Genomic DNA, 16,461 nt, shown 5'->3' on the forward strand with positions numbered 1-16,461 from the left:
ACCCATCTCCTCTGCCATTACAATAAATAAAACTTATTGACTGACCTCCTGCGCCGTTGGCTGGATTTCAAAGTTGGTTTCATTGGCATTAATGAGGAACCACTCAACTTTGACATCTTCTCCCTTGTCTTTCATGCAGAGCTGAAGCTGTGGATAGGAAAGCAGTTATTGGAGGGTGTCCTGATATCCTGTAAATAAAACTGTAAGTCAAGCTCCATGCTAAGGCTCACCAAAGGAAGAATGATACCAGTTTCTGAGTAAATAAATTCAAAGTGACAGTCCAAGAAGGCAGAAGTTACTTAAGCTTTGAAAATGCATGCCAGTCAAAAAAGGGTATTGTTGTTCTGTATATTCAAGTAGTCTACCCAACATGTTATTTATCCACAGTCTCCTAAAGATGTGGCTTCATTTATTAATTTATCACTTGTCCAGGAGGAAAACTGTAATATCATTAAACATTCCAGGAGAGTTAACATGAGTTTGAAAGCATTTTGCAAACATGACGTTCAGCTAAGCTGTGGGATGAGAAACAAAACCAAGGAGAAAGAAAACAATACTTAACACTTTACCTGCAAATGAACTGGAGACAGTTTCACGCTGTATGACTGGCCCTCTGCAGCTGGGGGTGAAGAGACAGTGACAACAAATTTAACAGAATCTCCCACAACATTGCAGGAAACGACCTAAGGAAATGAAAAGCGGTGGGAGGGAGACAAAGGAAGGGACAACAAATTAGTATTCAGAAGAAGGTTTGGTGAATGTAAGAAAGGCACTAAGAAAAGGAAGGACTTCAGGCTACCAGAATTATGCTGACTTCCACAGGCAGGAGATTTCTAAGCAATTTCATTAACATCCCTACCTCCTTCTGTATATCCACTTCTAAAAACCGTAGTTCTTGACACAGAAGTTAGTAACTGGTAATTCTGGTATTTCCCAAAACTCCTTTTGCAGTGTTATCTAACACAGAAGTAACTCCTCACCTGACAAAGACTCCTTGCTGTTTCACATATCTATACATTAAAAGCTCAAAGATCACAGCTTTGCATCGAGAGACAAAAGAAGTTTGTTCTTCTGTTCAGAACTAAGTAGCCTACCATAGGACAGCTGTTTTTACCAAGCAAGATCTGTTTTAATGGTATCCTACAAATGTGTGACACTTAGGCATAACCCTGCTGTGGCAGAAGAGGCTTTTGTTTGAGTAATTCCAGTTTCCCACGGGGTGGGGAGGGGCAAGAGCCTCTAAAAACTTCTGCAAATCTTTGCCCAAGGAAAAAAATCCCCTAAGATTTGGTGATCAAGGCAAACGTCTGGGAGTAGTTTGCATGCCACTTGACTTCCACAGACAATGTTCACTGAGTACACTCCCTCACTTTCAAGAGTAGTAATTTAACCTGTTATCACACTGAGTTTACAAACACTGAATGAGTTTTCCTCTTTCTCCTCTGCCAACTGAATGAGGTGCCAGGGATAAAAGAACAGGAAGTGAGATAGATTAGGAACTGGTTACAAAACAGAGTCCAAAGAGTGGGGGTCAATGGTGTCAAGTCCAGCTGGAGAGCTGTAACTAGTGGAGTTCCCCAGGGATCAGTGCTGGGCCCAGTCCTGTTCAACACCTTCACCAATGACATTGATGAGGGGACAGATAGACAGACAGAGTGTTTGCTCAGCAAGTTTGCGGATGATACCAAACTGGGAGGCTTGGCTGATCTGGAGAGCTGGGCAAAGAGGAACCTAATGAGGTTCAACAAGGATGAGTGCAGAGTCCTGTATGGGAAGGAATAATAGACTGCACCAGTACAGGTTAGGAGGCAATCTGCTAGAGAGCAGCCCTGTGGAGAAGGACCTGGGAGTCATGGTGCATAACAAGCTATCCATGGGTCAGCAATGTGCCCTTGGGGCCAAGAGGGCCAATGGTATCCTGGGGTGCATTAAGAGTGTGCCCAGCAGATCAAGGGAGGTTCTCACCCCCCTCTACTTTGCCCTAGTGAGACCTTACCTGGAATATTGTGTCCAGTTTTGGGCTCCCCAGTTCAAGAGGGACAGGGATCTACTCGAGAGAATCCAACAGAGGACTAAGAGGATGATTAAGGGACTGGAGCACTGCCTTATGAGGAGAGGCTGAGAGACCTGGGGCTTTTTAGTCTGGAGAAGAGAAGACTGAGAGGGGATTTAATAAATGTTTATAAATATCTGAGGGCTGGGGGTCAAGAGGGGCAGGGGGGGCTCTTCTCAGTTGCATCCTGTGATAGGACAAGGGGCAATGGATACAACACAGGAGGCTCCACCTCAATAAGAGAAGAACCTTCTTCACTGCGAGGGTCACAGAGCATGGAACAGGCTGTTCAGAGAGGTTGTGGAGACTCCTTCTCTGGAGATTTTCAAGCCCCATCTGGATGTGTTCCTGTGTGACCTGTGCTAGATTCTATGGTCCTGCTCTGGCAAGGGGGTTGGACTCAATGATCTCAGGAGGTCCCTTCCAACTTTTAACATCTTGTGATCCTGTGGCTGCCATGCAAAATTCCCCAGAGTGTGCACAAAGTGCCTAGCAGCACAGGAAGGACACAGCTGTCTAAGTCAGAAACCACTCATTACGCCAGAGAGAGAAGCTTACTTTGCAAACAGTTCTGCTGGCTAAAGACAACTGCTTGTCACTGTCCCTCTCTGGTTACTGTCCCCACAGTTCTACGACTGGAAAGGATAGCTGAGCCCTCCTAAGACTGACTTGGACAAAGTTAAACAAGCCAATTCAATGTGCAGACAAATAATTTGCTGCAAGATTTGTTTGACGGAAACTCTGTGTGTATGCTACTCAATGATGTTTGCTCACTTACTGCTTTACTTGTGGGCACTGGAATTGAAGCTAAAGGCTTTAAATGAATCATGTACCTTCTGGAAGATCCTTATCAGACTCCTCTTAAACATATTTCATCTCCCAGGGCTCTACAAGCATATATTTTAAGAAGGACCAGTGCATTATCAAGTGATTCAGAGCACATCCATTAAGGTAGAAACTTAATTAAAAAAGAACAGCAGGAAGGGGTGGACCTGACAAATAAAAGTCCCAACCACACCCACAAGCGAAAATATTTGCATTTTGAGGTTTGTCTTTTGCAAATTCTAGATGTGGACACATCAATTTCCTTCACGTGCCGCCTTCTCCAAAGTCTGAATTCCTTCAGAAGTAATTTCTGACCCTTTATCCCACTCAACCAACACGAACACTCACTAGTATGATATAGCATAAAGGATTTTAAGCATTTTTAATAGCTAGCAAGACTGAAGAGCCTAACTGCTTATTTTACATGCATTTGAGTTGAAACACAGAATCACTCCTTTCATGCACAAGGATGGATTGGCATGGTGGCTCTTTAAAGACTTAAAAACTGCTTCAGGGTCTTCCTTCTTTTTTTGAGGGCAGATGAAAGAAAAGGACAGGTCTGATGAAAAAGCAGCTGACACTTGCATGTCCTAAATGCACTTTTCATCCACACACTCACAGGAAATTCAGTGCATGCAGAACAAGATGGATTTGCTGCACATGTGATGCAGAGCCATTTGTCTGGAATTTCTAGATGCCTAATAGCCAAGGTTGCTAGCTATGTGGTTGATTATTGCTTAAAAAATGCATGTGGCAGGAGAGTTGGCAGGTGAGTTCGTGTGCCACTTCCTTCTTAGTCTTGTTTACTTGTAAGTAAAGGATGGAAACAGACACTGCAGGTGGTAGAACCTTCACTTTTCTTTCTACATCTTGTCAAGAGATGCCCAATTCAGGGGGTTTATATTTGTACATTTAGTTTAGGAGCACCAATCAGTAAGGTTTGGGCTTAGCTTCCTTTATTCGTTTATTTCCTGCCAGAGAAACGTACCAAGTCCTGCTCCCCTTCTCCCCTCACTTCTAATAGAACAGCTGTGGTCTTCCAAAACAGAGGCCTCTGAATTTTTAATCCAATCAGAAAAAGGAGTGGTTCCATGTTTGTTAATGGAAAATAGGATGTCTTTACATCAGGTGAATCTTTTTGTTCTGGAAGCACGATGGATTATGGAGTTAGAACACTAAGAGAAGTAGAATTCTCCACTAGAATTTGAAGTGAAAGATTCCGTTTCCATCTGATGCTGCCACAAGTGGCAAGAAGTTGATTAAAGAGATTGCAACTACCACTTTTGCTTTTAAGTGACATTCCTTTAGAAGCACAGCAGATGCTTTTGACAGACTGAGCAGAAATATATAGGCCATTTCACCCAGAACATCACATGGAGAAAAATACTGAAAATTCCTATGCTACACTCCTATTCCTCCATGTGCTCATCCAGCCTGCTTCCTCAAATTCATCTCCTCTGCAGAGATGAAGAGCAGGAGGAGGAAGGGTCAAGCAAAGCACCCCTTCTTGGTGACAGGGGAGAGAAAGAAGAAGGATAGACATTCATGAGAAAACAGTAGTACCTGGACTCATAGGAAAGGAGTTGCTCTTCAACTTCTGTTATCTTCTTCATCTTTCTCTCCCCCCTCACCAGGGATATTCCCAGTCACCAACACTTCTGTGTTTCAGAGTCTAGAAAAACTGTTATCTTTATTACAAACTGCTCTTTAAAAACAAAGCCCTTGCACCACTGCACAGCAGCTGTGACCAGCTAATTCTGGACTCCTAGAAGGGTCATACTCCAATCTCTTTTGTTATCTTGCATACAGACACGCAAGACCTCCTAAATCAGCAGAAACAGGATGAGGTAAAGCAGCAGCACAGACTCAGACTCTCTGCTAGCTATCTGCCAAGATATTCTCTCCCTGCAGCACCTTCATATTTCTAGCCTCCTCTGGCTAGCTGACTCCTGGCACTTGATCACCCCCTGCCAGTTATTCTCACTGTCTCCTCAACACTCCCCAGCCTCCTCCAACCCCCTCACCTGTCTCCATCCCTGACTGCATAAGCCCGTGACGTCGATAAGCAAAACTCCCAACCTGGCTGGGTGCTGTTTCTCATCTGCTCAACACTGGCACCCAGCTCCAATGAGCTGCAGAAGCTGTAATACGCCTTGCTTAGGTGCATCCAAAATTGTTAGTACAATTATGCTAGAAACACCTCTTTCAGATAAATAACTGCAGGAATTCAGGAAACTGAAAAAGCACTGCAGCTGGAGTAAGACAAATATTTTTGAAACTCAAGTGTCCAAACTTGTGTACCCACAGCTCTAAAGCTGGTTTTGCCCTGCTTTGCCCTCCCCCTCCAATTTTTCCCTTTGTAGTTCCTCTGGAGCTGCACAATTTCAGTCTTTCCTTCCTGAATTATCAGCAGAAGCAGCTTCATCTCGAGGAGTACTGGAGTGCCCCTGCTCCTCATATGTCATGTCCTCTTACCTTGAGGTTTCAGTTTTGGCACTGGCACCCCACTGAGTCATGCATTACTTATGGCCTTTCTGATATTCTTCCTTCCCCTCTCCACACAGCAGCAGGTTCTCTCCTGTGGCAAAGGAGGCTGCGACTTTAGGGGAAGTTCTGACATCCCTGCAGGCGAAGGTTTTCACCTTCCCCAGGGTCCAGCTGCATCACATGGGTGTGTAAAACCCTCAGCACTACAGGCCTTCATTGTGGGGTTTTTCAGGAGGGAAATTGTTTTCACTGCACTTGGTACTTACTTCCAGAAAGAGCAGGTTACTTGAGATTACTGAGTAGTAAGAATAAGAGAAATTTTTAACATTTTCACCAGAAAATCCATATATACCATGAGACAGCCACATGGTGAAAGCTGCCTTGATCTTAACCACAGGGATCAGTATGCTATTAGATTTGGGACCCCCACAATTTCCCATATGTGTTTTGGAGTATTACTCTGAGAAGAAGGATTTTTGTTGGCATGGAAGACTTATCTTGTCAATGGCCACACAGACAGTTTGTGTGCTCAGCTTAAAACCTCACCATAAGAAAATTTTCCAGTCAGAAACTTCTGCTTTTTGACAGTCACAATACTTAGCTGTTCAGAAGAATTACATGGTCTTCCTTCATTACCAGAGCCTATACCTCAGCTTCTTGAGGGGGTTTCTCCAGCCTCTGCACCCTTTCCTCTTTACCCAAACAGCTTACCAAGTGACATAGGCTAACTGAGGGAGAGAGGCCGAATGCAATGTCTGAGGCACAGCTAGGGGCACATTTTTAGAAGCCAGCATCAAAGCTTATTTGCCTGCAAACATAATGAGACAACCCCGTACCAGTTTTCTAAGCTTATGGTAAACACCAGGGTAAAGGAAGGGTTGAGTGACGGAATGAGTGCAGGAGAGAGAAACTTCTGATTAACAGAAGCAAAGCACAAGCTGATAAAACACGTGAATTTACTTACTCCTTTGAGTCTGACAGACATACAAACTCAACAGAGTGGGGAAAAAAAGAGGAGATAAAACCAATGAGGATAAGGAGACAGGACAGGAAGACCTTTCAATCTGCCTGTCAAGTGAAGTGATTATCAACCAGGGCAAGGGCAGTAAGCAGTACCTTTATTTAAGAAGGAGGGAAATAAATAAATACCAGAAATAGACTTGCTAGTTAGGCATCACTAGCATGCAAGTCTTTATAAACCATCTGAGAGACAGCATAGCTGAAGACAAGGAGACAGATGAATAAAACACAGGTGAGGATTGATGGTTTGTGCTGAAGCCGATTGGAAAGAGATTCAGTCGCATCCCTGACCCCTGCACCAAGCTGGCAGATGGGGCATAACCCTAAATGAGGCCCACACACATCTGCAATAGCAGCTAGAAGACAGGCAGGCTACCTGATAGTGACAAGATCAGTATTATCTTGACTGCAGCAAAAAAATCCCCACTCATCTTCCTCTGACAAGACACTCAGTTCTTCAAGAGGTCACATCCATTATGTTGTCTCGTCTGCTTTAGTAGAGTCAACCCACAGATAATTAAGCTTGTAATCCATCATTCCCATGTTAAGGTGAAGGAAGATGTGTTGGAAAGGGAGAGGACAATACAGTAAGCAGGGAGGTAAAGGCTGGAAGCATGTTACAAAGGACACTGTCAGACACTGACCCTACTGCATAATTAGTGTGATGCTAAGGAAAGGAAGCTAGGAAGCAGCAAAAGAAAGGAAGATTAGGACATCACACAGTAAAGGTAAAAATCTTGAAGACTAGACAATAAATGCAATTCAAAACATTGTGTGTGTGTATGAGAATTAAGAAATACTACTACAAAGGGCAGCTTATCACTGAGAGAATACTAAAAGCAGAGAGACCTGGATGCATCAAGTCAGTCAGTGTCAAGTAGCCATAACAGAGGCAGATGGGAAGTCTAAAACGCATCAAAATAGTATTTCCAGAGATGGAAAGAACTATTAATCTCCTTGTATGGTGAGACCTCACCTGTAGGGCTGTGTGTCACTTCAGCCATCAAGTTTGAGAAAATGGATTTAATGGAGAAAATGGAGCTGTGGCAGAGAACAGGTGCACAGGAGTAACTTTTGAGGCAGGACAGCATCATGAAAGGAAGCTTATGGAACAACTTATTTAGCTAAGCTGAACAAAGGCTGGAAGGAAATATAATTCCTTCACAATATATTTACTGAGAGCAAGCATCATGGAAGTAAATGTATGAAGGATAAACAACTGTACCAGTACAGAACTGAAAAAAACACAGGGGGAAAAAAGGAAAAAAAGCTTCATGGGCCATGATTCCACCTAGGCTTTTTAAAAAACACTAAAGTTCTGGGGCAGCTTTTCAAGCAAAACAAGGAGTTAAATTACAACAGGAACTGCATATGATAGTCAGGGCAGTTCACCAAAAATAATCAGAAACAAACACACACACACAACTAGGAGCAATCCCAGTTAGTACTTCAGTGGTGACAAGAAGAAATAAGTCTTTCCTGGAGTAGAATGCAATGTCTGCTGCACAACATTTCCACCTGCTTCAGAGCAAGTGGAACTGGAAGCCCGCATGACCCAGGGTGGCACGAACACAGGCTGCCAGCTCGCAGCAGGGTGGCGGCAAACAAAGTGATACCCAGACACAACTACGACAGCTGTGTGGGTGAATGAGGCCTCTTCAGGCATGCTGCACAGCTCATCAGAACACAGGACTTCTCACAAGCCTGCAAAACAGTCCTTCTTTCTCTCCACCACTTCCCTGAGCAAGATTCATCACACAAAAATTGACACCAAACTTTCAGATCTGCTGTTGCCTGCCGTAATCCAAGACAGCAATTCCTTGTAGAGCAACTTATTATCCTGCACGAAGCAGGAAAAGAGAGACTTCTGTTATAGCCTGCTCCATCCAAACCCTCTGTGTCAAGTCCACAAAAAAAAAAAAATTAAAAAAATCATTGTTTTTGTTGCCTTTGTCGTTGCTGTTGTGAAGTTCAAAGCCTCTGCAGTAACAGAAAGGTTGGCAGAATTAGGTAACAATATTCCTAATGCTTATTAAAACAAAACAACCAACATAACACAATGAAATCAGGCCACTTCATTTTATATATTTAGGCTCTGGCCCAAAACTGGAGTAAAGGCTACATATAGAGGCTTTGTCAAGAAGCAGCGTGGTGTAACCTTCAGCAACAGAAAAGCTCTGTCCCTGTCACAACAGCTCTGGTCAAGCTGACAACCAGCAGCTTCCTCAGCCATGTCTGCAGCACTGCACTGTGGAGCATACACCAGTTTTGTAACTTTCAGCTTCTTCAAGGCAAGGACAGCAAGTACATAGCTGAGGACTGTACGTGTCATCCTGTCCTGATCATCAACAGGGCTGCCAGCTGTAATATAATAATTACAGTTTGGCTAGCAAGCCAGTATTTTTTCAGAGCAAGACTTCCAGGCAAGAGGCTCACTCCCACCATCAAGCAGGCTCATCACCTGGCTGTGCTCCATGACCCAACATTGAGCAAGACAGAAGATGGTCACCCATCATAAAACATAGCACAGGAACCTATCAGCATACAGCTGCATTAAAATATTACACATCCCACGCTTACTTCTCTATTCTGATCTCTCACTCTCAGTTGCCCATTTCCTTTGATGATCATGACCTCTCTGATGCAAGGGCAAACACATACTTGAAACAGCATGCCGTAAATCAAGCCCAGACCGCAGAACCAAATCACCTCCTATGGCCTTGCCACAGAGATCACAAGTGAAGCAGTATGTTGAACCGGTTGCAGGGAAAGAGTCTTGTGCCAGCTGACACCTCAGGCAATTGCAGAGCTCTGTGGGATGCTACAACATTTATAAACATGCAGCATATGGGCACCAACTACATTCAGAGCCAGTCCCACCAGTAGCGAGTTACAAACACGAATCAGAAGTTTGAGTTTAGACAAGCTGCAGGAAGAGACTTCCAGTTCATATGCAAAGATAAGAGATTGAAGAGCAAGGAGGGAAAGAAAATTCCACAAGAACCCAAAACTTTGGACCCTTAGTATTACCTGAGGAATATTTAAGAGAGATAACTACCACATAAGAGAACTTATGATGTGTTTTAGAGAAAGGTATACATTTAAGGAAGGAGGGAAAGTAGCTACCACAGTGTCACTCTATAGTTATTACACACTGAAGTCCAAATAAATATTCAGGTTGTACCTTAACTGAAGTAAGAATAATTGAGAGAATTTTCGCTAGTTGCTGTGCACGAGATTATGGAAATGGGTTTGAGGACAGCTCAGAATAACTCAGTATAAATCCAATACATTTTAAAATGTGCTTATATTGGTTTCAGCTGCTGTGAAACCACATTAGACTGCTGGCTGTGCTATAATGGCTCAATTAACATACTGAAATGGCTCAGCTCAAGGTCAGACAAGGACCACAGAATGGTAGGGGTTGGAAGGGACCTCTGGAGATCATCTAGCCCAACACCCCTGCCAGAACAGGTTCACCTAGAGTAGCTTGCACAAAATGGTGTCCAAGTGGATTTTGAATGACTCCAGAGATGAAGACTCCAGCACCTCTCTGGGCAGCCTGTTCCAGTGCTCTACCACCCCCAGAGTAAAAAAGTTCCTCCTCATGTGTTGATGGAACTTCCTATGTTCAGATTTGTGCTTCTTATCCCACATCCTGTCACTGGGCACCACTGAAAAAAGCCTGTCCCCATTCTCCTGAAACCCACCCTTTTAAGTATTTATAAGCATTGGTAAGATCCCCTCTCGGTCTTCTCCAGGTTAAAAAGTTTGAAGTCTCTCAGCCTTTCTTCATAAGAGAGATGTTCTAGTCACCTAATCATCTTAATAGCCTTTTGGTGTACCATCTCAAGCAGTTCCCTGTTCTTCTTGAACTAAGAAGCCCACAACTGAACACAGTACTCCAGATGCAACATCACCAGGGCAGAGTAGAGGGGAAGGAGAGCCTCCCTCGACCTGCTTGCCACACTCTTCTTAGTGCACCCCTGGACGCTATTTGCCTTCTTGGCCACAAAGATACATTGCTGACTCATGGTTATCCTGCTGTCCATGAGACTCCCAGGTCTCTTTTCACAGAGCTGTTTTCCAGCAGGTCAGCCCCTAACCTGTACTGATACATGGGCTTACTCCTCCCCAGGTGTTGCCCTTGTTGAATTTCATAAGGTTAAACTCTGCCCAATACTGCAGCCTGTCCAGGTCATGCTGGATGCCAAGACAGCCTTCTGGTGTGTCAGCCACCCCTCCCAGTTTTGTGTCATCAGCAAACTTGCTGAGGGTACACTCTATCCCTTCGTCCAGGTCGTTGATGAATATATTGAACAAGACTGGACCCAGTACTGACTCCTTGAGAACATTACTTGTTATGGACCTTTAACTAGACTCTGTGCCACTGACCACACTCTCTGAGCTCTGTCTTTCAGCCAGTTTTGATGCACCCCACTGTCCATTCATCTAGCCCACAATTCCTAAGCTTGTCTACAAGGATGCTGTAGGATGCTGTGTCAAAAGCGTTGGTGAAGTCAAGGCAGACAACATCCACTGCCCTCCCCTCATCCAGTCATGTCCTTGTAGATGGTTATCAGATTAGTCAGATATGACTTCTCCTTGGTGAATCCATGTTGACTACTTCTGATAACCTCCACTTCCTCCATGTGCTTTGAGACAACACCCAGAGACCAGGTGAGGGTGCCAGAATACAAGGCCACAAGGTAGAGGAGAGCAAGAGTATAGCAGTGAGAAGTTCCCTGGGCTTAGGCTGCTGCGGAACCAGCATTTGCTACCTTCTGCTGCCCAAGCTTAACCATGGAGGGTTAAGGTACCCAGGAGGCACCATGGATGCTAACTTATCCTGCTGCTACAGCACCCAGGATCCATATTTAAAAAAGAATCTATATCTAAAAAAGGCCACACCTCAAGTATTTTGTCCAATTTTGGGCACCTCAATGCAAGAGAGGTATCAAGGTCTCGGAGAGAGCACAGAGAAGGGCAACAAAGCTGGTGAAGGGCCTGGAGAATAAATCTTATGAAGAGTGACTGAAAGAGCTGGGGCTGTTCAGTTTGAAGTAGAAGAGGCTCATTGCTCTCTACAACTACCTGAAAGGACGTTGTAGAGACATTGGTGCTGGTCTCTTCTCACAGGTAATTAGTGATAGAACAAGTGAGAACAGCCTCAGGCTGCAACAAGGTAGGTTTAGACTGGACATGAGGAAAGATTTTTTTCAGAGTGGTCAGACATTGGAATGGGCTGCCCAGGGAGGTGGTTAAGTCACCATCCCTAGATGTGTTTAAAGGCCATTTGGATGTGGTGCTTGGGGATATGGTTTAGGGACAAACTTTGTAGAGCAGGGTTAATAGCTGGCCTTGAAGTTAACTGGGGACTGCAGCAGAAATATTCCCAATGGTACAACATGACTTCAGGGAAATTGAGGACTGCAGCATTGTGCCTTGGTACTGGCACGCAGACAAGATGAAAGTGGGTTCTTGCCTTGAAACACTCTTTTCATTGTGGTGCAGCCACAGGCACAGTATTCTGAGCACAGAGCTGGCCTGACGCACCCCTGATGAACTTTGACACTGTCCAAGGGCACCCAGCAGACCTAAATCTCCAGGCCATCTCCCATGCAAAGACATTTGCAGCCCTGCCTGTCTTCCAGCAACATTTTAGACACTGAACTGAAAGACACCTTTTTTTTTTGGTGCTCTTAGTTGCTGGCTTTTATTTGCAGCAGACTTCCCTTAGTTGCTGGATTCATATACATAGCACAAGGCTTTCAGACCTATTAGTCCCCTCTCCTTACAATTCCCCATTGTGGTGTCTTCCAGCAGCACAGAGTAACACTAGTACCAACTCTACAGCCCTACCAACTCCAGTCTTTCTAACCCCATTGCTGTGGCAGGGACCAGTGTGTGGAATGAATAAAAAAGAAGGGGGAAGGGAAGGCAGGAACAAACACACAACCAGCTTCACATGTTGGCAGTCCCCAGCTGCCACCAATCAGGGTGTGCCTGTAAGTTGTGTATCAGGCAAATAAGCATGCATAGTTTTTAAGGGAATCATAGTAGAGCTCTTTAACATCTAAATCAGACAAGCAAATCAAAATGACAGAGTAAAACTAGAAGAAAAGCATTAGCCTAATTTGATGCAGGTGCCTGAAGCTGAACACCAGTTCAGATGTGACTAGTAGTTCAAGTCACTAGGATGAAAATCCAGAAGCTATCATTGTTAATAAGCATACATATATTTTTTTAACTTTTAATGTAGTTTTACCCTAAGAGCCACATTCTGCTTTATTTTAATCTTACATGCACTAAACCTCTTCCCGGTATATTGGGTAGGAGAAGAAGAAAGAGATCATTCACTGCTCACTGAGTACTGGATTCATTAATCAAGACTCTACCCTCAGGACTTTGCACCCACTCCACTTACATGGCTCCAACTGATGAAACAAACCCATAAACAGGTACACAAACAGCCGGAGGCAAACAAAAATGTCTTTCTGTCCCAGTGGAGAAGTGTCCCTTTCCTTCTTCATGAAGTGCCCTCCTTTCAACAATAGGTTGGGGAACCATAATACCAATTGCAGGAGAAGGACAAGAGGGCTCCTGTACAAGTTCATTGAAGGCATACCCATAAATTCAGCACAGCCTTGGTTGCTGTTCATTTGGCAGAAGCCCTGGAGTACATTCTGCTCAGGACTTGCAGAAGAAGTGAACCAATGTGAAGAGTTTACACAGGTTCATTACAGAGTCCAGCCACTTATCAACCTCAAAGAAATAAGGTCAAGTATTGGCAAGTAAAACTCCCATTAACACTAACAAGAAAAGTTAACATTTCCTACCCCAAAGTACACCAAAACCAAACTGAACCAAAGTTTACCTTCTCTTGAGCTGACTTTACAACACTAATAACTTGTTTAACTGCTAGTTCAAGTGATTCTGGCGGGTCGTCTTCCTCAAATGTAAGCAACTGTGAATCCTACAGGAAAAAAGAAGCATCATTAGCTGATGAATCCATTGTTTGAAAATGAGCGAGAAAAACGCACTGTCAGTGAAGCTCCTGGAAGAAGAAATATATGTCAAAACTTGTATGTATTAATTGCATGACCCCTTACTACATAATGCCTGAAAACCTATACTTAGGATATAACTCATCATTCTCTGTAGCAGAATATCGACGTACACAAAACAGAGCAGAGCAAAGCCCGGCAAGAGAGTTCCAACTGCTCTTGAGTAAGGGCTTAGGAGTGTAGCTTTAAAAGCCATTTTTTATTGGGGCTAATAATACAGGCTATGGCAAAACTAAGAAAACCCAAGTATCATCTTGCAGAGGTGGGAAAAGCCTTCTCCTCCCTCATCTTTCCTCATGTGTGATGGCAGGCAGTGATGACAGCTACTCAGTATTCACATAGACAGGAAGGAAAAGACAGCATATACCTGCTTTGGCAGTGAGGTCATACTCTGAGAGGCATCAGCACTCACATTCTCCACCTGCTACCCAAACTAAGCAGTCAGCACCACTTCCCTTGTCACCCGAGGTGTTTTTGCATGATGGAATTTCATTAGCTGTGCACTGCTGACATTGTTTTGGAAGCCTAACAGCAGGAGCAACACCACACTGCAGTGCCAGGCATTAAACTCATGGCAAGAGATGGCTCTAGCTACTCAGCCAGGGAGGGGAGAGTGTGTGTGCCCATCAAAGTGGCTTTGGTCTCTAGTTAGATGGGAAGCTGCTTCTTGTTTATAGTTACTTTCAGTTCCTAGCACCTGTGCCCAAGCTGTCTGGACTCTCCTCTTCCACAAGCACAAGACAAATCTTAGTTTCTTAGCACAACCCATGCTTTTCTTAACCACGCTTTGCAATTCAAAAGAGCAGATAAAGTATTTTCTTCCTACTGCTCTAACTTACAGTGATGCCTGTAAAGTGTTAAACTGCTTTCCTTATCTTTCACATACACGCTCTTCCTTCTCCCCCAGCCTGCCCCCCTGACGTAAGAAGAAAGCATGCTGAGGCTGCCAGGAAAGGAACTTCCTAGACCTAGGGAGAAGGCTGTGCACAAATTTGGAGACCTGGGTACATGCCAATTCCTACATAGTTTAGCCTTAGCGTTTTACACTGACATGGTAAGGACCGGAAATTAGGTTGCCACAGCTTCACCTAACCTCCTCACCTCCTAGATCTGGGCACACCATTACAAACCAACAAACAGGATACCAAACTGTACCCTTTGAAGAAGGGTAGGACGGGATGCAATGGGAAGGGGCACCACATTTTGTGCATCTTACTTGACTGAGGTTCTAAACAAACTGACTGAAGCTCGAGAAAGCCCATCATCCCACAGCTGGCTGGAGGACGCCAGCCCTGTGTTAAACTGACACGCACACGGGTTCAGCATGGACTAAGACACCATGAAGGAAACCCCGTTCTGGGACTTATCTGCCAAAGGACCAGCCGCAGGCCTTGTGCCGGCACCCAGGCCAGGAAATTTCCATTGTTTCCTTCTCCCCGTACCCGAACAATGTTATCGGCAGCATAAGCCCCTGCCAGGGGCCACAGGGGTCATGGCTTTCCTCCCCATTCTTCCCTCCTCCCACGCGTGCACCCACTCCGTGCCTCCGGCCAGATCCTTCCTGCAAATTCTTACAAAGCAGCCAATATACACATACATATTCACATACACACACACACGTATATGCACACAATACAGGCACACACATCTATGGACACGAAACATACACAAAATACACACGCAAGATACGGGCAAGGAGGGGCACACTGGAAGGCGCAGTCAGCACGGTGCTGACAGCACCCCGACATGCCTTTGGAGCTACGTTCCCGTGTCTCCTACCGATACACCTCGCCCCGGGCAGGCAGAGCCCCCGCCGGCACAGAAGCACACGCCGCCCTCGCCGTTCCAGCATGGCCCAGCGGGAAGCCCCGAGCCCGGGGAGTACCGAGCCCTGCCCGACGGGAGCTCCCCGGCCGGGCCCTGCAGCGGGACGCAAGGTTTTACCACTCCCGCCCGCCGCCCCTCACCTGCGTCCCCAACACTCACCGCCCGCGCCGCCGCCTCGGCGTTGAGCGCCGCCACCCAGGCCCGTCGCCACTGTCGCCGCCAGCTGCCCAGCGACAGCGCCCACGCTAGCACCGAGTCACTCTCCTCCAGCAGCTCGTCCCGCTGCGGCGGCGGTGGCGGCAGCGGCCGAGGCGGCTGCCGGTTCCGCCGCAGGGCCAGCAGGGCATATTGCACCAGGTAGACGGCCAGGGTGGCCAGCGCCGCCACGAAGAGGGCGACCAGTGCGCACCAGCGCAACTCCGCCAGCCCGCCCGCCAGCCACGCCATGGCTGACCATAATGGGAGCCGCGCTACCGGCCCCCACCAAGGCGCGCAGAGCGGCGGTGGCTGGGGCCAGGCAGCCGCAGGCACAGCCCGCGCAGAGCCCGAGCCAGGAGCGGCGGCTCAGCGTCCGGCCGGCTGCCCAGGGACGCGGCGCACCACCCGCCCACGGCGCAGACACTGCCAGGCCCGCCCCTGCCGGCGGAGCGGCGAGGGGAGGCCGGCCCCGGCCCGCAACCACCGCCCCAGCCCCTGCCCAGAGCTGCTGGCGTGGGCGGCGGCGGGGGGGCTGGCGCGTTGCCGGCGGGGGGCGGGCGGTCCGCGGCGCCCCCGGTGTCTCGCATCGCTGCAGGTAATGGGGGCGCCGGGTAGCCCGGGAGGCGGCGGCAGGGACGGGACGGCTGCTGCTGCCCCGGGAGGGAGTGAGGTTCGGAGCGGGTGCCTTGGGCGCAGGCTGCGGCCGGGCTGATTCTTGTGCGCCCTGAGCCGGCGCTGCTCGAATAAACCATCTGCCGTACCGGGCGGTGCTGCGAGCAGAACGGGACTTCACGGGCGCGCTGCCACGAATGGGCGAAAAGCGGGAGTTCTGATAGAGACAGAGGGGCAGCTGAGGCGTTCGGAGGTCCAGGAAAGACACTGGTGTCAAACTAGTATTTTTTGTTGGTTTTCATACAATAAAAGGCTTCCCCTCGCGGCAGTGTTGTTCAGTGATGTTGCATCCACACGAACCAACAACTGCAA

The 16,461-nt window shown here is 46.6% G+C and overlaps 1 protein-coding gene across 1 annotated transcript in view; it reads right to left on the minus strand.

The window, feature by feature from the left end:
* C2CD2 (C2 calcium dependent domain containing 2) overlaps positions 1 to 15,726 on the minus strand; it is a 44,998-nt gene extending 29,272 nt beyond the window's left edge. The window contains exons 1-4 of the mRNA XM_054400755.1: positions 15,439 to 15,726; positions 13,263 to 13,361; positions 570 to 683; positions 46 to 147 (exon numbers count right to left, since the gene is read on the minus strand). Of these exons, the coding sequence (XP_054256730.1) occupies positions 46 to 147; positions 570 to 683; positions 13,263 to 13,361; positions 15,439 to 15,726 (603 nt within the window). The remainder of the gene's footprint in view (positions 1 to 45; positions 148 to 569; positions 684 to 13,262; positions 13,362 to 15,438) is intronic.
* Positions 15,727 to 16,461: the final 735 nt, after the last annotated feature.

This window comes from Indicator indicator, chromosome 1, assembly GCF_027791375.1.
Source record: "Indicator indicator isolate 239-I01 chromosome 1, UM_Iind_1.1, whole genome shotgun sequence".
Classification (NCBI taxonomy): Eukaryota; Metazoa; Chordata; class Aves; order Piciformes; family Indicatoridae; genus Indicator; species Indicator indicator.